The 20,122-nt window shown below is 38.3% G+C and overlaps 5 protein-coding genes across 8 annotated transcripts; 3 read left to right on the top strand and 2 right to left on the bottom strand.

The window, feature by feature from the left end:
- Window positions 1-246: 246 nt before the first annotated feature.
- Window positions 247-1,358, bottom strand: LOC113505277 (dolichyl-diphosphooligosaccharide--protein glycosyltransferase subunit DAD1). The gene is made up of 2 exons (XM_026887897.1): window positions 1,066-1,358; window positions 247-572 (listed from the first exon to the last, which is right to left on the bottom strand). The coding sequence occupies exons 1-2, from the start codon at window positions 1,271-1,273 to the stop codon at window positions 442-444; spliced, it is 339 nt and encodes a 112-aa protein (XP_026743698.1). The 5' UTR covers window positions 1,274-1,358; the 3' UTR covers window positions 247-441.
- Window positions 1,359-2,739: 1,381 nt separating this feature from the next.
- LOC113505281 (proteasome subunit beta type-1) lies at window positions 2,740-3,560 on the top strand. Its single transcript, XM_026887901.1, has one exon. The coding sequence runs from the start codon at window positions 2,836-2,838 to the stop codon at window positions 3,532-3,534; it is 699 nt and encodes a 232-aa protein (XP_026743702.1). The 5' UTR covers window positions 2,740-2,835; the 3' UTR covers window positions 3,535-3,560.
- Window positions 3,561-3,856: 296 nt separating this feature from the next.
- LOC113505279 (trafficking protein particle complex subunit 11) lies at window positions 3,857-7,620 on the bottom strand. The gene has a single exon (XM_026887899.1). The coding sequence runs from the start codon at window positions 7,288-7,290 to the stop codon at window positions 3,979-3,981; it is 3,312 nt and encodes a 1,103-aa protein (XP_026743700.1). The 5' UTR covers window positions 7,291-7,620; the 3' UTR covers window positions 3,857-3,978.
- Window positions 7,621-8,090: 470 nt separating this feature from the next.
- LOC113505280 (SAP30-binding protein) lies at window positions 8,091-9,276 on the top strand. The gene has a single exon (XM_026887900.1). It carries the CDS (start codon window positions 8,239-8,241, stop codon window positions 9,097-9,099), a length of 861 nt encoding a protein of 286 aa, XP_026743701.1. The 5' UTR covers window positions 8,091-8,238; the 3' UTR covers window positions 9,100-9,276.
- A 2,364-nt stretch (window positions 9,277-11,640) lies between these two features.
- On the top strand, window positions 11,641-20,108 carry LOC113505360 (cysteine and histidine-rich protein 1 homolog). Of its 4 annotated transcripts, none has more exons than XM_026888020.1 (6): window positions 11,642-12,005; window positions 13,117-13,355; window positions 13,832-14,043; window positions 17,423-17,583; window positions 18,387-18,589; window positions 19,108-20,108. In XM_026888020.1, exons 1-6 carry the CDS (start codon window positions 11,805-11,807, stop codon window positions 19,133-19,135), a joined length of 1,044 nt encoding a protein of 347 aa, XP_026743821.1. In that variant the 5' UTR covers window positions 11,642-11,804; the 3' UTR covers window positions 19,136-20,108. The 4 variants fall into 4 exon arrangements, with proteins under 4 accessions (XP_026743818.1, XP_026743821.1, XP_026743819.1 ...); XM_026888018.1 differs by having other exon boundaries at window positions 18,375-18,589; XM_026888017.1 differs by having other exon boundaries at window positions 11,641-12,005; window positions 18,375-20,108.
- Window positions 20,109-20,122: the final 14 nt, after the last annotated feature.

Genomic DNA, 20,122 nt, shown 5'->3' with positions numbered 1-20,122 from the left:
ATCTAGGACTAAGGAAACTATTGAGAGTTATGCAGTGGGCTAAAAAAAGATCAACAACTGACCTACTCGCAAGGGATCGCATTTCCACACTTTTCGCGACGAAGATTGAAAGTTTGACTTCGAAGAAAGATCATTTGTCTAATGAGGCCTATTTCAGAGTAGGCAATAATAAGACATCTCTGTTCAGCCTGGAGGAAAAGCCAGGGGCAAGTGGAAGTAGAAGTAAAGTAAAATAATGTGAACACATTTTATAGGTATTACATGTTTTTATTTTGGAATTACAAAATTGGCATATAACCGCACCCTATCCCTCTCATAAGAAACATATTGTTAAACATTTTATATTTTTTTTGCTTACTTTCTTATTGGTTAGGGCAATGATACTTAACACATTATAATTAAGGTTTCCTATCCATTAGTAGTGTAATCCACAGAATATTATTATCCTATAAAATTGATAACAACAATATGCAATACAAGATGAGCAAATATGAAATCTGCGAAACCACGCTCTGCACTTAGACCCTGGAATTCATTCTTGTTCTCTGGATTCACTTGCAAGCGAAGACAAACTGAAAACAGAAATACTCTCAATATAAATATCTGGCATGATTGTATTCCTAATCCAACAAGATTGCATAGGTAGGTATTATTGCCAATTACAATGGTTCATTCCAAATTACTTTACCTACCTACTTTACTCAGATCTGTGTAACTCATTATTGGTTACTCATGTCCAAACTATGGGGGTAAAACTACTGCTCTAGATGTTAACTAAAAAAATCAATTAAAGTAAAACCAGATATGTCCCGTGCCCTTATGACTACGGGAACGAAAAATCTAACATACAAAAAAATATTCTTCCATTTTTAATTATGCGTCTCATAGAGCCCATAAGCGAATACTCCATCTTCCCTCATCCTGCCCTAATTGATGAACAACTGACTATTAAAATATTAGTACTACCTACTTACGACTGTTAGGGGTTATATTGTTTATACAAATTGGTTTACGAAATTCAATAGTGATTTCTGAAGCAATACGTTCCTCAACTCATTCACTTACCTCCAAGAACGAAAGAACTGACTGTTGAAATAAACCCGCTCAGAAAAGAATTGAACGGAAAAGTGCCGACAAGGCAGCAATACACAAACTGTATCACAGCGGTCAAAAATATATAAAATAGATACGCGTCGATTATTTTCAACTTTTTAGGTGTTTTAGTTGAATATTCCTGATACAGTTTCGGAATTACGGACGTTAAGGAGGTCATTTTGTATTATTAAATCGTTGTAGCTTGTATAATGGATGTATGACTCTGATCTGTTTCAGGAAATAGTTGACGTTTGGCTGTTGACAGTTTATAGACAGGTAGACTACACGTCCTGACATCCGATTGGATCTCATCTGTTGGGTAGAGACTATAATACAGACTAAAAAGTGACATTTACACAATGCACAAGTCTAAAAACCATAGATCACTGGTACAGACGTCTGTATTATGCCCGGTTTACATTATTCCAGCGATCCAGTCCAGTACTGGATTGCTTACCTATGTATGTACATATAGCTGTGTGTACCTATAATAGGCATGCATACGAGACACGATGTTACTAAATTTCTAATTTGTTAAAAATGTATGTTATGCTGTTGGTATACCAAATAAATAAATAAATAAATGAATAAACCAGCACTGGAATGAACTGAATCCAGTAAGCATTCCAGTCCAGTAACTGAATTCGCGGTCTAATTTCCAGTGCGATCAATCCAGTGCAACTGGAATAATGTAGACGGCCAATCCAGTGCCATTCCAGTGTTGACGAAGTACACACATTGGTTGTTTTTGCGGACCTTTTTAAAGAATCACTGCTGTAATTCCATGGTGTACAATAAAGAATATTCTAATCTTCTAATCTAATCTTTTATTGCGACGAAAATAGTTTTCTGCTGTCATTCTCAGTGCCAGTCTATATTCAATGGGATCTTCTACCTTCAGTTGGTGCAAAAGCATTACTGACCCTCCTTTTCGATCGTTTCGCTGATCCAATTTCTCACCGAAATCCGTTCCTTTTTTTTTGTCCCTTATCAACCTCATTAATAAATTCTTGTAGCAAGAGTGATTGAGCACGGTTAAAACATTTTCGAAACTGATCTCTTCTTGAAATCATTGTCACTGTAGTGTTCACACTTCAACGGCTCCTAAACAACTGGAATAATGTAAACGTAACAGATCCAGTCCAGCACTGGACTGGAATAATATAAACCGGGCATAGGTCGTGTATTAGTGATCTAAATCAGGATATATATGTATCCTGACCTAGGATATTTAAATTCAAGCCAAAGAAATTAGATCTACAAGATTCATAAGGGCATATCAGTACAGAGACGTTCCAAAAACATTTTTTGACATGTCGATGATAAAAACACATTGTCTTGTAGATTGCATATCTTTTGAATATTATTTCTTTTGCTATATATAACGAACATGAGATATTATTTTTACCTCAACACCCAGAACACAATAATTCAAAATGGAACAATATTTCGGTTTTAGTCGCAACTCGCAGGTATCCGAACGCAGTGACTGTAACAAGTCCTACTTTTGTTACTGAAGTTCCAGTAAACGCTTAGCCTAATTTTAAGCGTCTTTGTGAGTGCTTTCTCTTTCTATCTATTCGCCTTTGAGTGAGATAGGATATTTCATGTAATTCTAAAACAACATTCAAATTCAATTAGCAATTCACAATTCTGACAATTCATTGTGTGTGAATTTTGCATGTCATTCGTAACGCCGAATTGTTAGGACGAGCGAGTTATTTATTATTATAATTCAAAATGCTTAGTGTAAATGAAAATTTTCCTGAATATGCGGTACCCGGTGCTAAGCAAGTCCGTTTCGAACCCTACGCTGATAATGGAGGAAGCATCGTTGCTATCGCCGGTGAGGATTACGCTGTGATTGGTGCTGACACCCGTCTTAGTACTGGCTTCTCCATCTACACTAGAGAACAGAAGAAACTGTTCAAATTGTCAGATAAAACTGTCTTGGGAGCGACAGGATGCTGGTGTGACACGCTTACACTGACTCGCTTGTTGCAAGCCAGAATGCAGATGTATGAGCACGAGCATAACAAATCCATGTCTACTCCTGCCGTGGCTCAGATGCTGTCCACTATGCTGTATTATAAGCGATTCTTCCCATATTACGTGTCAAACGTCCTGGCTGGGTTAGATGCAGATGGAAAAGGTTGCGTCTACAGCTACGATCCTATTGGGCATTGTGAACGTTCTAACTACCGGGCCGGCGGCTCCGCAGGCGCCCAACTGCAGCCTCTGCTTGATAACCAAATAGGCCTGAAGAATATGCAGAATGTTACTGAAGCTCCCATACCCAAAGAGAAAGCTCTGGCTCTACTCAAGGATGTGTTCATCAGTGCCGCTGAACGTGATATATACACTGGTGACTGTATCTATATACTGGTCATTACTGCTGCTGGTACACATGAGGAGAAGTTTGAGTTGCGTAAAGATTAAATTTGTAATAAATACTTTTTCCTATATTTGTTCATTTATTTATTATCATATTATACTTACCCTAACTTCACATATATCAAACTTGGTGATGGAGGGCACCAGGAATGAGTGAGGAATACTGATAGAAAAAACTCTCAGTTTTTAGAAATCTGTTGGCTTGATCTCTCATTTACGTTTGTCAATACAACTGTATCCAATGAGTTACCTTATGTATGGGTTGGGAGGGGTTGTGGACATCAAACAAGTTGTCTAGTAATCAATTTTTATGCAGCTTGATAGATGTCGGACTTATTTGATTTAATCTCAGGGAAATAAATAACACTTTAACAAGTAACTGAGTTTAATTATTTAAAAATAATTACAAGGTAACTACAATATAACTTATACAATTTGTTCAATACTATTTACAGTATATTAAAATTAAGAAATTAACATAGCATACTTTCATTTATTGTACTTAGGCATAACAAATATATTCTGTGGAAAGATTTTATCAAACATTTCACTCACTACTCCTTGACTTGCTGCATCACCAATGATGGTAGCTTTTAACCTGGGAGGTGTGGTGTTGCCGGCGACTAGAGGATGGATGTTGTAGCATAACTCTACTTTTCCTTTAGGAGGTACAGTTACAGATATTTTTTTATATCCTGAGAACATGTACGCGTCTGTGCCCTCAACTGTAAGGCTTAGCCTGATAGGAGTGCTTAATTTTCCCAGCAAAGTACATTTCAATGGGACTGATGTCAGTAATTCTACCACTTGTGGATAATTGACTTGTATGGCTATGGGACAGTCATCTATAGGCAGGCCTGACAAGGCCGTGCTGCTCATCACACAGTGGCTCGTGCTCGTTTTGCGCCGCCACGTTATGTTATATAGCCCAACTCTAGTAGGGTTATCTTTAGGTTTGTACTTAGCTTGTATACATACAGCATCAGAAGCTATGTTTTGTTCAGCAACTTCTAAATTACTAATACATGAGGATGGCTTCACAACATCACTATTTCTAAAGCATTCCACAACCTCAAGCTCAGTATCCACTATCAGTAAGTCCCAGGGACTTAATATTTTTATTTGTGGCATAACAATGAAGGGATCATCCACAAAACACTTCGAAATAGTCTTGAAATTCATAGCAACGAAATTAGTAGTCACCTCAAATGGTTTGATAACTGTAATTTTTGTAGTAAACTCTTTAGTACATTCCAATTTGGATATTTCAGGAAGATCAATTATGTACGATACTTTTAATTGAATAGTTGTGGTTGCAGTCCTGTTGGTCTTTAAATAAAATGTATTTGAGTAGCTAGCACTGGTGTTTATAAGCCCGACTTGTATTTTGAGAGGTTGTCCTTGTGTTTCTCCCTCTTGTAGGCTTAATTCTGTGACAGAATCAGGGTTTGGATTATCTGGGGAACTTAACAAAGACAATGTTATTTTAACATCATAGACACAGGTGCCTTCATTATTTGTCAAACTGAAAGTGGATGGGAACCATTCTCCTTGAAGTGCAGGACTAGAGTTGGTCACCAATAATGATAACTTACACTCTCGTGAAATGATTGAAGCCACTGTCAAGGGTACAATACTGTCGAATTCATAGTCTGCTTTAGGGCTTCTTATGAAGTGTAGTAGTTCAGGATGAATAGTAGTATCTGTTACTTTACTGCCCTCTATTTTAAAATTCATGACGATTTTTCGTTTTTTATCAGTGTCCATTACAAAAGATATGTTTTTAATGTGCAGATCTGAACCACTGTCATGAGGATTTGGCTTAAATTGACATAAGAATCTCTTAACTTTGCCCCCTTGCAAAGATATAGTAGTGTTGCCTTCATCTGTGATTGGTATTTCTATAGTTTCTGTATGACTAGATATGGCTACAAAGGCATTCCTTGCTTCAAGGACTGTGGTATACAGGAGTCGGACATACAATTCTAATTCTATGACTTCATCCATTCTGTATCTCTGTTGTTTAAATTTTGGCTTTACTTCTAAAAAGCTGGAAATGTTAGCCATGTCTACCGGAACAATAAGAGGTTCTTTCTCAATAGCTGATTGCCACAGCTCCAAAGCTCTCTGTTGAGAGGAAGCAGGTAAGTCTGGTTCTGCAGCAGGTATATTTAAATTGAGAACAGAGATAATGTTTCTAAATATTCTATCCTTATCATTGTTTGGCACTTGTATGTGTTTGGACAGTGCCTCTATAGACAGTTGTAGGTAGTCTTGTATCTTACCTGACAAATAGGCACACTGCAATGCTCTATTTAAGACATGTGAAGCCAAAAACCACCATTTTTCTCTTCTATAATCCCATAGCATATGTGTTAATAATGTGAGCGCTTTGCCATAGTCAGCTGAGTAAAAGTATTCATTGGCCATTTCCACGACAAGTTGCTTCCTCATTCGTGGAGAGTGGAATGTTTTGAACTGAGAGATGGCACAACCAAGGAAGCTGATGATCATAGCTGAGTGATTAAAAATTCTTTCATTATATTGCAGAGCCAATATAGCGGCTTGTTCCTTCTGTGGGTCATGGGGATCAGCACTGAGTCGTCCAGGCCTCCAAGGGCGCTGACCATAAAATTCGACAATGCCTTCCAGCGGATCAGGGGGTGGAGGATATTGCATAGCTTCACTACACACAGACCTCATGGCTTGCCTTCTCTTGACAGTGAATTGTGCTGCATGTTGGTAATAGAAGCCAGGGTGCTGTGACTGTATAGCCGGCAGTCCTGCATGTATTGCTTCATCAAATAATTCTCCAAAGGCACTGTATTGCCTAGCAATCCATGCATAGTGTTCAAACAACAACTCTGTTGACCCAACTCTGTTTTTATATCTTTCAATGTGTGATTTGAGTTGGGCTATGGCATCTCTTGGCAAATTGAGAGCAAACAATAGTTTACATAACTTATAGTTGATGTACCCAGCCACAGTCCTTACCTCATGTGTATTTGTGTCCACAATCCTTGTCTCCAAAATATTGTTGTATGCATGCATGTAATGCTTGTGTGCAGTGCTCAAGTCTTGCTTTAACTCATTGAGATATCCTAGCTTAAATTGATGCCTCACAAATAAATACTGGTGAGTAGTTTTATTGAGATGATCTCTGTGCTGTTTTATATTTTTTGTTTCATGATGGTAATAGTTTTGGGCTATATCATAGAAAGCATTTTCCAGGCGAATAATGTAACCCATTAGGTGATCACTGTGGGGTAGAACAAATAGTGACTTGGATTGTATTTCGCAGGCTGCACACAGAGCCTGCGCCCGCTCGGCTCCGAGCATGTATTCTGAAGGCGGCGGCGACAGACGGCTCTGGATGACGACGACGGCAACCCGCGTCGAATGGCCCTCTACAGCAGCGCGAATAGATTGCACTTTTGACGCGCACTCTATTATCTTTTCGTTCCATTGTGGGTCATTCCAATCCATATCATAAAATATAACAACGACTGCAGGAATGAGCGAAACTCGCTTGTGAATCCAATTCTTCTTCAGCACCCCTTTTGGAATGTACCACTCATATGAATTCCGTTTGGGCTTAACTACTGGAAATTCGAACGTATTGTTGAGTAATTTGAAACGCACTGGCGTCCGATCGGCGCGACGATTATTAGAGAATGCATCCCATATTTCCTTATGAACTGCATTATTGACTGCATCGAGCCCCGACAGTCCAATCAGTGCGAGAGGCTTCAAAATTATCTCGGGCGGAAACTCCGTATAGTCGTTTGGCTGCGTCGCCATTGTCGAAGTTATCAGGCTTTCGCTCTTCACGCTACAGAGAACCAAGGTCACTATTTCATTTTATATTTTACGGTATTTGCGTATGTTAATTTATTATTTTCACAAGCTCCAACGCAACTCCCCCATCATTTGGTAAAATTGCCAATCGCCAGTGAAACGTCAAAATAAATTGACAGAATGACATACGGTTCGTATTCTTGAATAGGTACGTCTATTGAATAAATAACGATGAATAAGAAGTATCAAAAAGACCCAGCCACCAGGTATTATTTTATTCCGCTTTTCCACCGCATAAAGGACAAGGAACACCCGTGCACTCTACAATTTACATTACTTTCAACTGAATATTATTAGTAGTACTTAGGTAATAAGCTTTCTCTTTCTGTATCGTAATAATAATTTTATTTCCAAAACAATATAATTTTAATTATGAAACAGATAAAGAATTTCCTTCATGTGTTCGTGTATGTGCTGACAAAGTAGAGTTTTTCTTACAAGTATTTGTTTATGTGTACAATCGAGGAAATAGTGATGTCATAAACATGATAATTAAATAAATAACATCACTATTTGTTGATCAATTTAGTTTAGTTTTCTCAAAAATTTATGCTACGAGACATGCACATGTCATACACAAAATAAAAATAATGAAATACATAATATGCATTATTTTTTTACATACTTTTTCTCGACATCGATTGAGAATAGAGGGAAATATTAATTTAATTGTAAGGTTCTATGTTTTAATATGAAATAGGTAAATAATATTTATAACAAAAGCAAAAAAAGGCGTTGGGAACGGCTTAAATCTATTGGTATTGTTGAACTGTAGGCTTAACGTCAAACAATTTATGATGGAAGTAAACTGACATATCTCTGAAATACAAAAGCAAGCAGATAAGTTTTCAAGCAGGTTCTAAAGGCATTGTTTAAAATACACGGTATAAAATGGCTTCTCAAGCTCTAGCATCTTTAACGGCCACCTACACAGATTCTGAGGGAGAAGAGGATATGGAAGACCAAACACCAGAAAAAGACGAACCCAAAGAGATTCATTCAGCACCTACTAGCCCCAAGAAAGTAGAAGACATAAACAAGCCTGCTTCGGCACCCGTCACGCCAAAGAGAAGGTTAGTGTCTTACGTGGACGACACAGTGGTATCTGATGAAGAGCCTTTATCGCCTGCGCCTGAAACGCAAGACGACATGCGGCGCCTGTCCATGGAAACTGACACAGACGAGGCGGTGCCGCGCTCCGAGCCCGACGAGTTTGAGGATGGCATCAGCATTCCTGCTGAACCGGCCGCCAAGTGTCCTAAGGAGTTGCAAGAAACTATTGCCAAGTATTATAGTCGCATGCTCAATGAGGGATTAGATATGAACAAAATCATTCAAGACAAAAAGAACTTCAGAAACCCAAGTATTTATGAAAAACTTATTCAGTTCTGTGACATTAATGAGCTTGACACTAATTATCCACCTGAAATTTATGATCCCTTGAAATGGGGCAAGGAATCATATTTTGATGAATTATCTAGAGTGCAGAAGTTAGAAATGGATAGGCGAGAGAAAGAGAAAAAGGAAAAGCTCTCGAAAATTGACTTTATTTCGGGAGTTGCTAAAAAATCTGAGAGTGATGATGAAAAAAAAAGGAAGTCAAAATGGGATCAGGCTGCCCCCAATGTCCCTAACAAGCCTAATATCAAGCAGCCCGGGCTTGTTCAGCAGCCACTTACTAGTAATGTTACTGGCACAAAGGGCACTATTATCTCCGCTTTTGGATCTTTACCTAAGAAGCCAAAACTTTGACTCGAAACAAATGTAAACATTGATGGATCTTGGTGATTCAGCTACTTGGAAAATAGACTCTTGAAATATGTTGCAGACTTTATCATGGTTTAAGACTCATTGATTCAGTATTTATCCCCACAACATTTGAGTTACACGGGTAACTCAAATGTTGTGGGGATAAATACAATTATGTACAAAAGCTTCTTAATACATAATTAATTTGTAATGGTTTAAACTACATCATGAAATATGTTTATAAGACTTGACTAGAAGTGAAGTGAAAAAAAATGTTGTTAAAGGCAATTTGTGTGAAACAAGTATATTTTTATGTATTTATTGATTGTCATGGGCATAAAAAGTTGTGTTAGCTAATGAAAATCAATTTATATAAGTTAGGCTATAAAGTAGAACTTCTTAAATGTCTAGAATATTTTTTATTTAATAGACAGCACTCCATGTCACCCACTCTGTACCACCTCCCAAGTGCTCTGGTTCTGAAGAAGAAACAGTGCAACAAACTCCATGACATAGCAAGCTGTCACTTCTTTATAATAAAGTATAAAATTATTACATGTTTCTCAGTTGATTATCAAGGAAATGATCCAAAATGAGACAGTCCTTAAAGTAGTGGATTGCAGGACTATGGTATTTAATTCATCATGGCAATTTCTGATAAAATACATTTTGATATTTGGTAGGTAATTGCGCCCTAATAATAAAAGAATGTGTAAAAATATAAAACTGCACTTGATAATCATAAAAGTATTTCTTTTACATACATTCTTTTTTTTAAAGTTATGCCTCTCTTTTTGTTACGACTCGGAATAGTCACAATGAAGTTAAGTGAAATTATAATAAACTTGGCCTGTGCTAAAAAAACTTTTGACAAGATAACAAATCTATACGAATATTATTATAAATTTATGGAAAAGTTGCACTGGTATCTGTTTGTTACTGTCTCTCACTGTAAAACGGAGCATTGAATTGTCTTGATTGATATTATCATCGGCCTAGCATTTTCCCAACTATGTTTGGGGTCGGCTTCTAGTCAAACCGGAATAAGCTAAGTACCAGTGTTTTACAAGGAGCGACTGCCTGTCTGACGATCTGACCTCCTCAAAAGACTTTCAAGCTTCTGACTACCTGTAACGTCTTTTTTTTTAATGGGACTAGCCTGCCACTCATTCCCGTCATTGCCACTCCTGTAAGCCAGGATCTACAATGAAACTACCGAAACATTTCAGTTCGGTGTGTCCCAGGGGGAACAATTAACTGCCTTGGAATACGCAACAAAATTAATCAGAAATAGTAAAAAAGACAGAAAAAAAATTGTTCCACTTCCCTCCATAGCAAACGGGAGACAAGAGAAGAAATAGCTATAGTTTTAGCAAAGAAAAGCGATTGACAACTGAGTTAAGCTCAGTTTAGAGATACTGGGGATACCCAATCCTTAAAATAGGGACATAGAAATTTGTGTAAGACTTCGAATAATAAAATAATTTAATTAAGGCAAATTAATAAACTGTTCCGATTAAGTGACGGGCCTTTACCCCTTTACTTTAGTGCTATAGATAGTATAGATTTACTTTACTCTTTGCTTTAGTGATTCCATAGTTCCATGTATAATAAAGAAATAACATTTCAGTTTTGAAAATCGACTATTGCTATAATATAGTGATAATCGACTTTTTACTGAAACAATATTTAGTCAATCGAGTTAATGCATCAAAATAATTTGACTTTTTAGTGAAGTGCTGCTCGTTTTCTGCTAGTATAAATCTAAATCTAAGTAATTTTGGTACGCGCCGCCATTTTTCTGGCACTGGCACTGGTTATTTGTTTTGCGATATAGTCTTAAGTTTTTTATTCCACGAAGGTTTTTCAATATATTTAAGTTGAGATAAAACGTATGTTTAGGAATTAACATTTAATTTCTTGTAAATTATACAATATTTGACAGTATAATCGATGTACTCTCACTGATTTTACTACGTTCTCTAGTGATTTTCTAAATAACATTCGACTACATCACTACAGTTAAAAGATCATAACTGTTTTATACCGTCAAATTTTTATTTTATTTGACGATAATAACTTTGTAGGAACTATATAATGTAATAAATCATGCTGTTTCATATATTTTTGATCAAAAAAGGAGAAATTACCGTCTACCTTCAAAAGTGCAAATGTGAGTAAAACATCTGTCAAAATGATCAGCGCAGATTATAGTGATGTCTGTGATTGCCACAATTACTAATAAATCAAGTAGCGTAATAGGGATATAATGTGTAAATATTTATGTTACCAGAATATGTAATACGGTTTAAACATATTATTTATGTTTTTACGTAAACGTTTTACAAGTAACGTATTTTTTTTAATGCGATTAAAAATTTTCTGTAATCATTTTCGTATATCACTACAAAATTAAATAAAAAGTAATGCATGATTTGTACGTTCACGATGTTATAGTGTTTAAACTTCTATAAAGTTTATAGCAACCACATAAAATCGTAAATAGGTATATTTTGTGCTTTATTTGAACCCATCACTAGAATAGTGTCGTGGGCGCGGGAGGGTGGGCATAATATATAAACAGAAACACAACAAACCTTTGTTTGTCGCGAAGTTCGTCGATACTAGTCTCGTTCATTTTGTATTGCGTCCATCTGACGCAGTAGCGCGCAGTATTGTCGTTGTATTGTTGTTATTTACATTGTGTAATGGCTGAAGCGCCAGAAAGCGAGCCATTGCCTTCTTCAAGCGAAAGCGAAGTCGCGCTAGATACTAAGGAGCCTGATGAACCCTTGTCAAAAAAACGTAAAATTACCGACAAAGAAGGGAGCGACAAACTCGAGCATAGGCTGGGGGGCATCTTGTGCTGCGCAGTTTGCCTAGACCTGCCCCAGGCGGCCGTGTATCAGGTATTCCAAAACAGCTGATAGTGTTGATGCTTGCATCAGCTGTTTTCCAAATCTTTTTCTTTGTTATGCATTACGTAAGACGAGCCCTCAGCTCGCGAGACAACATACGCGTCGTGGCGACGCCTACACGACGATGCTTTATCATTCACCACATTCAGAGTAGTCAGTACATGGCGTCAACTTAATGTATTATTTATTCATTTGGTTGTAATTGTAAAGTTCACAGCTTAGCATCTGTGATCCTTGCTGTCATTATGGTTGTTGTTAACTAAATGATTATAAATTGTGTTGGTTTATTTTAATGATTCAAATCTGAGTGGTGACCTATTTCTATGTATTGTGTACAAAATCTCAGTGGACTGTTATGAGTGATGGTACAAGTAAGAGACATGTATCTGTGATATTGTATAGGAAGACTATTGTAGTGTGTATGCTGATATCTAATAGTGTAGCAAGTAAACTTAGTTATTAAACACTCTTGTAACATTTCATTGCAATAAAGAAATGTTTGAGAGATTTACTTCTTTCTTTATTCAGTCCCTCTCAATCCCTATCCCAAATTACAAGAATATATCCTATTTGAGTCAATGTTGCATAGAAATTTTATTACCATATCTTTGATCAGTAAAATTGAATTTTGTAATATGCTTACTTTAGTTGTAAAGTTTCACTGGAGTACTCATTTTCATTCAATATGTAAATTTACTAGTTTTTTTTGTAAAACAAACGCTGTAAGAATATTGATACATCCATTTAATTCAAAATTATTAATTTACACAAGTTGTCATATTTAACATTATTTTTCTGTTCCAGCTGAAATTATTATGTGTAGTTTGATTACAGGTGGCACGCAATCACAGCCAGAGGTAGACCATGTAGTACCATCACACACAAACATAACATTGAATCTTTTTGAAGTAATATTTATAAATATATAATATATGAGAGGGAAAAATGTTTTATGATGTGTTTCTTAAGCTTTTTGTTTTCATTTTAAACTTTTTTTTACTTGTAATTATAGATAATATTATGGTAACACACAATCAATGAGTTTGTAAAGAAGCCTGCTGGGCCACCACTGTAAGATACTAACATTGGCGTTGCATTGCAGTGTAGTAATGGACACCTGATGTGTGCGCCATGCTTCACGCATTTGCTCGCGGACGCGCGGCTGCGCGACGAGTCGGCCACCTGCCCTAATTGTCGCGTTGAAATCTCCAAAACATCAGCGTCGAGAAACCTGGCCGTGGAGAAGACGGTGTCGGAGCTGCCCTCCGAGTGCAAGTTCTGCACGTGCGTGTTCCCGCGCCACTCGCTGCAGCATCACGAGGAGAACACGTGCGAGGAGAGGTGACGCATCCTTATCACTTACCCATTATCTATTTTCTACCTCATTACGGAGACAAGATTCTGTATAGTTTATCACAATTCATTCACTATAAATGATGTCATTGTCATATTGTTATAAACACAATTTTAAACAAATTTTAGTATCGACCACACTAGGACAAAATTACGTATCCACAGTCTGCCATCTTGCTGTGCTCGAGTAGATAGTACCCGTAGTAGGCGACTCTCCTTGTACGAACTCCGAGAGACGCCTACTAAACGAGGTTACATATTTTTTCCCAGGGAGTTCAAGTTCTCGCAAATCGTAGTCGATACGACAACAAAGAGGCGCTACCTCGATAGTTTAGTTGGCATAGTGAGCAGTGTGTACTTGGTGTTGGCGGGCGCGGCGCCCCGGGCCCGCAGGTGCGTGCGCGCCGTCCGCCAGACGGGCGGCGGGCGGCTGGCGGGCGGCGCGCTACATGAGGCATGTGCAGGCTGACGGGCTGCCGCTACGCCTGCATCGGCTGCCCCTGGCGCGGGCCGGCGCACGAGGCGCGCGGCCACGAGGCGCGCTGCGCGGCGCCGGCGCAGTCGGGCGCCGACGTGCTGGCCGCGCTGGCCGAGCGCGAGCGCCGCGCGCGCGACGCCGGCAAGCTCTACGCGCAGGTGCTCGACCTGCTCTCCTACGAGAAGATCACCTTCAATGGTAACATGCTTTATCTTTCAGTCAAATTCATTCTGATTGCTTATGATGGCAACTTCGCTCTAAATGCAGTACGAGTAGGCCACATACCATGCTTCACATCTACAATTAAACGAGTGTAACCTCCAATTTCATGATAATAATATAAATTGCTAAAGCAACTATTGAACATACTTATGTACGTTGTTTCATTACTAGTCATTGCTAGCTATTTTTAACTAGTTTTCTCATTAATCGCTTGACATACCGAATAAATAATGTACTATGTTATTAAGGTTAATGAATAGGTTAAGACTAGCATTTGAATTTAATCGATATATTGGAAAACGTCTCATAACTACTACTTTTAATCGCTAACGCTAAGCATAACCCTTAATAGGGTGGAGATAAAAATTATTGAAAAACCAGGTTTTCTGCTATTATTTATTCGTATAATAGGACACTTATTAACATTATTAATATTAATTAAAAAATATGTAATCATAAGTTACGCGAAATTCGGTGGTAATCATTTTACCATTGCCTGTTTACGTTTATGTCTTGGTGGTAATTAATTGACCTTAGCCCGTTAAACTACTAGAAGCAGAGCTGCGACAGTCCATAACTTCTTCTTCATCTGGAGCAATGTGAAAGCTTTTGAAGCATGGTGTGGTACATAAAGCTACTTTACAGACACCGCAAATGATCCGTGATCGTTTTTGAGTATTTTTTGTGCTGCAAAATCGGCATCTAGTAAATTTACCTTGATCTTCTGGGTAGTGTGGCACAGAAGAGCACCTGATTTCAGCGGGTACCCCGAAATTTCCGCCTTGTTTGTTCCTAAAAATAATACTAGTGGCTCTTTTCTTTACTGTGAATCCATCTATAAGACTGCGAGCCAAACGCAGTCTGAAATCACGATGTGTATGAACTTTTTGCTTGTGTATTTGAGTGTAGGCTATGTACGCGTTTATGACAGCTGCATCGAACATGAAATAAAATAGGCGCAACCAGTTGCGTCTCGATTTTCGGCCGATTGGATACGAGGCTCGGAAGTGATCAAAATGATCCACACCTCCCATGTTCACAGTATATTCAGCAATAGCAGTGGGGATAGTAATATCCTTCTTGGAACCATCTTTCTGTCTTCGTTTGACGGTAGACACAGATTTAGGATTGTGTGCTGTTGTCAAAATACTCACTAGTTGAGTATCCATCCACTGTATAGCAGAAACTGGACTTTTGGTTTTATACATAAACTCGTGCTTTTCAAGTTTTTCCTTTTTGAGTTTATTTTTGGGCAACAACTTTTCTGGTAAGCCTTTTCTGTTCAAGCGCACGGTACCAACGGCATATATTCCTTTCTTTATCAGCAAATCATTCATAAGCGGAAGGCCAGTAAAGAAGTTGTCGAAAGCTACAAGAGTATTGCGTGGAACACCTTGACATAGTTTCATTATGACATTATATCCTAAGCCTTCCTCACTTGATGCATTTTCGTCTGCTTTACCAACATATATATCGAAAAAATACATGTATCCAGTCTTAGCATCACACCGAGCCCATACTTTGTAGCCCCTTTTGATGGGCTTTTTGGGCATGTACTGTTTGAGTGTGCTTTTACCCTTGAATTTTACCATACTTTCGTCTACCGATTGATTGCTTGATTGGGAACATTGAGTCTGGAATATTTCGTTTAGTTTCGTTATCATAGGCCGTATTTTATAAAGCTTATCATAATCTGGCGTATCTCTTGCGGGTTCTTTAGTATTATCATTCAAGTGAATGTTTTCAGTCAGTTTTTTGAATCTTTTTAGAGTGAAAGTTTGGGCAATATCAGGATTTCTGTAAAAAGGATCCGTTGACCAATACAGATTGACATCAGGTAAGGGGTGAAGACGCATCATGATTAGGATACCAAGATATGCACGCATTTCGGCTGGAAATGTTGGATTCCAGTGAAGTGTTTGCCTTTGTGCTGCATAAAGGTTTGTTTGTTCTACTAGCAACTCTACCAGAGCATGAGGGAAGTAATTGTCGAAATATTCAATAGGCGATGTTTTATGTGTGACGCGCATGTTTACAGTCAGCTTTCTATCAAACTTTGGTATGCTATGGTTTGGAATCTTATCTGACCAGTTACGAGCCACACAAATAGGTCTTCTAGATGTTATGTCTGCGCTTACCGCCTCATTAGGCTGCGCTAAGTTAGACTGAGCTGAAGTTGAGCAACTTGGTTCAGAGAGAGCATCCATAACGACGTTTGAATCATAGTCAATTAGCGTACTTACTTCCCTCACCGGTGTTTCAGTTACTGGTTCAAAGCTTTCCAGAAATTCTACAGAAACACGGGGTCCTGGAGGATCTTCAAAATTCTGCAATATTCTCGGCTCCAACTCAGGCTCTTCACCAAATATTCTTGAAAGACCTCGCGAAACTTCATCGTCGTAATCCAGTACGCTATTGGCTAAAATTGGCTCCTCCGAGTCACTTTCGTCACTACTTTCAATATCGGAGAGATCATCTTCTTGAATACTGGCGATAATCTCAGACTCAGATAACTTCTTTTTGTTTGACATTCTCCTAAAATAACAAGTACGCGAATGAGTAAAGGTAACTATATTACCACCAAATACTACTTTGTTGATCTAAACGGGTAATGGTAAGAGTTTTACCACCGAGTTTTGGATGATTGTACAATCAGCACAAGTTTCATTTCAACAATTATTGTACGAGTCATGTAGGTCAATATAATAAATTATCCTAAACAAGATCACAAAATCACTTACCGGAATCTTTTTAGTACAAAATTTCAATTTGTTGGCGCCAAACACCGGCGATTGTCAAAATATTATGATTTTTTTTTCTGAATATTTGTATCTTGCAAACTTTGACAGTTAGCGTAGTTGCCAGTACTAATAAAAGTTTTATAGATGTTTTCGCATTAAAATTATAGAATTTACGAAAGTGTGCCATAAACGACCCTTGCTCTGTGGTCAAAAAGCTAAGGTGGTAAGCAATTGTCCTTTGCCCTATTAAGGGATAAATTACATGTGATTTAGGACTTTTCCGGACAACCTGCTTATGAGCACATATATTATTAAGATTTCTTATAATATATAATAGGTAGAAATAAGGAATAAGTGTAGAGGAAACCCATCTGCCTATCACTGATTGTCAGTTAAAAGAATCATGTATTGTCCCGAATTGGACACCTGAGGCAGGATGGGGATCTCTATGTTACGTACTATTAATGTAAACTGCGTTCTTAATTATTGACTGTTTTATTAGATTAGGCGACTGCCTCGTTTCCGATACCTTGTTGTTAGAAAATGTAACAAATATGTTTTCCGTATGACTTGATGGTAAAAGTACGAGTCAATAAATAAAGAGTGTGTGGCAGACCTACAGCTGAAGCCGTACCGCACGGAGGAGTTCGTGCACAAGCTGTACTACGAGACATCGCGGTTCTCCGCCTTCGGTCACCAGTGGGTGGTGAAGGCCTTCGTCAACAAGAACCAGCGCGACCCCACGCAAAGCTCGCAGCGAGAGATCTCTTACCAGGTACCCGCCATACCTCATCGTCTTTTTTTACTTTTCAGATCATGAAGTTCCACTTTCGCCCTACGGGGACATAATTGATACGTTGGCTGATCTAAGCCCGCGAAAAATTGCTGCCCCCTATTTGCTGCTAGGCATCAAACATTTAATAAAGTACATAAGAACATAATCGGAGCTAATTTTAAATAGCAGTAGGGTTCAAAGAAAAATGTTAACAAATAAGTTAGTTGATACAATTAAAAAAATAACTTTTACGTTTCTATAGCTACCAGCAAACATCAGGTTTTTGGCACTGAGTCATTTGCATTAAAAAATCCAGCCTTTTGTACGGTTTTTTCTCATGGGTCAAAACTGTTCTGTTGTATAGTTCCTTGGATATGCCATAACTACGCCGATCAAGTTCTTCATTTTAATAACAAAGATTTTATTCTTATGAGGATAACTAGAGATATCTAGCATCAAAGTGGTCGAGTCATTGTTGTGCTTGCTGCTCTTACCGACTCTGGCCGAGATAGATAAACATTACATTTATTTTTGTGGCTTTAAATGCAATTTAAGTTCATTTTCAAAACAAACTTCGGAACGTATAACTACGTAACGGGTACATATTGGGGTTGAAAAAGAGACTTTTTATTCTTCCTTATCTTCACCGTTTATTGTGTTAACATCCTCCTGACACGAACAGGATTTTGCTACAACCTTATAAATGTAATACACAATGGATAGCAAGCTAGTCCCCCGTAGTAGGTCGTGGCGGGTGTCGAGGCGGATACTAGAGCATATAACACGGTCAGCTCGCCCTGCAGTTGATCCTGAAGAGTAAGCCGGCGCAGGCGCTGGGCGTGCAGTGGCTGGTGCTGCGCGGCCCGTACGGCGAGGCGCGCCTGCGGGCCAGCGTGAGCGCGCACAGCTTCGCCGAGGACTGCGCCGACGCGCCGCCGCTGCCGCTGCCGCTGCTCGACGCCGCCGACACCAACCGCCTGCTCTCCAACAAGGCCATCCACTTCAGGTGCCCAGCCCACCCCACATGTGCAATTCAATAGACAACATTCTACAAGAAAGCAAGTCTTTTCAAAAAAAAATACTCGTCTCAAAACTCAATTACCTAATGATGTAAATTTTGTGTGGTACGTACTCAAATTTATTTTTACAAGTAACGACTTACTTTCTTGAAGAAATATGTTTTGATCTGCACAAAAGTATTGCGACCTGAGTCTAATTAAACACGTTGGATATTCATACCGCAAAGTGCAACAATCATGTGGCTCCAGTAAACAACACCGTAAGTACCTAATGAATCTTAGCAGTTGTCAAAAATATGACGGGTCCATGAGTTTGTATTTCTTGACCTTCTACAAATACTGTAGTCATATCCTTTAACTTGAAGTACCCCAGTTTCTTTAATACAGATAGGTACCTGTATGTTATGATGAAGGCCAATTGCACAATGAGTCTTTTTGGGGTACAGATTTATCTTCCCAGTGGCGAGAAAACAAATTTGTTAGGTCAAGTATTATCTCATTGCAGGCTCATAATGTTCCTGGCGTCGAAGTGATAACATCCGACGAGGGCGTCGCGAGCCCGCGACTGATCCGTTTTATATCGCTTTACACTCACACACTGCGCAACTACCAAAGAACAATGCAATCGTAACACACACATACAAACCGCCACTTCTACACCTTGATACTCGTTTACTGATTAATCACGTATCTAGAACAGACTTGTTTATTATTGAGGTAAATGTTAAATTTCGATCAACTATAAATTACATTGTTAAGTGTCCCTCTCATAGTTCAATAGAGCTGACACGGCCCTGGCATATGGTGGTATTCTTGTAGGTTGATGATATTAATGTTGTGACTAATCATAGTAAACGATATCAAACGGGTACTTTCATGAACACTCCGCTTTCTTATCATTATTTTATGATTATTTTAATTTAACTATAAATTGCAAGTGGGACGCCAAATTGCTAAATTCAAAAAGGTGTTCGAGATTATTATTGAGTACAAATTTAAATTTATTAGGTCATTGTTCGTTGAATTGTTAGTGATGTAAGTATTGGACGAATAGATGTTAATTAGTATAAGCTTTTTGCTTGGTGCGGTTACTCTGGTTGTGCGATAGCGCCGTCGCCATCCTACCATGTGTATTGTAGCGCAAGTGCCTCGACGAGAGCGCGTGTCACCCGCACACCGGGTCGCCGCCGCGAGCCAGCTAGGGTCTAGTTTGATATCAACATTATAATATCAGAGTGGCTGTATACAATATGAAATTACTTCTTGAAATGGTATTGTTGAAGGTTAAATTTATATTCGTATATATAAAATTATTTTGGAGTGTTGTGTTTATAATGTAATGTATTTGACTTACGTGACTAGCGGCCCCCATGAAGTAATCAATTAATTTATGATATTTTACAATTACACAGGGGCTGTTACCATAATAATTTGATATTATAGTCTTTCTCTTTTATTTACAAATAGTAATAATTTTGGGTTTCGAATAAAATGCTAAGTTATTGACATGTTTTTTTGTT

This window comes from Trichoplusia ni, chromosome 25 (assembly GCF_003590095.1).
Source record: "Trichoplusia ni isolate ovarian cell line Hi5 chromosome 25, tn1, whole genome shotgun sequence".
Lineage (NCBI taxonomy): Eukaryota > Metazoa > Arthropoda > Insecta > Lepidoptera > Noctuidae > Trichoplusia > Trichoplusia ni.
Note: the sequence above shows the minus strand (reverse complement) of the source record. Positions and strands in the feature narration are given on the sequence as shown.

Bases quoted from the DNA above. Each gene is read 5' to 3' on its own strand.
- LOC113505279 (XM_026887899.1), bottom strand. From the start codon at position 7,290: ATGGCGACGCAGCCAAACGACTATACGGAGTTTCCGCCCGAGATAATT.
- LOC113505360 (XM_026888017.1), top strand. From the start codon at position 11,805: ATGGCTGAAGCGCCAGAAAGCGAGCCATTGCCTTCTTCAAGCGAAAGC. The intron at 13,356-13,831 runs GTGACGCATCCT...AGGCATGTGCAG, and splicing joins GAGAACACGTGCGAGGAGAG to GCTGACGGGCTGCCGCTACG. The intron at 17,584-18,374 runs GTACCCGCCATA...TAACACGGTCAG, and splicing joins AGCGAGAGATCTCTTACCAG to CTCGCCCTGCAGTTGATCCT.
- LOC113505281 (XM_026887901.1), top strand. From the start codon at position 2,836: ATGCTTAGTGTAAATGAAAATTTTCCTGAATATGCGGTACCCGGTGCT.
- LOC113505277 (XM_026887897.1), bottom strand. From the start codon at position 1,273: ATGACCTCCTTAACGTCCGTAATTCCGAAACTGTATCAGGAATATTCA. The intron at 573-1,065 runs GTAAGTGAATGA...TTCTGTTTTCAG, and splicing joins CAGTTCTTTCGTTCTTGGAG to TTTGTCTTCGCTTGCAAGTG.
- LOC113505280 (XM_026887900.1), top strand. From the start codon at position 8,239: ATGGCTTCTCAAGCTCTAGCATCTTTAACGGCCACCTACACAGATTCT.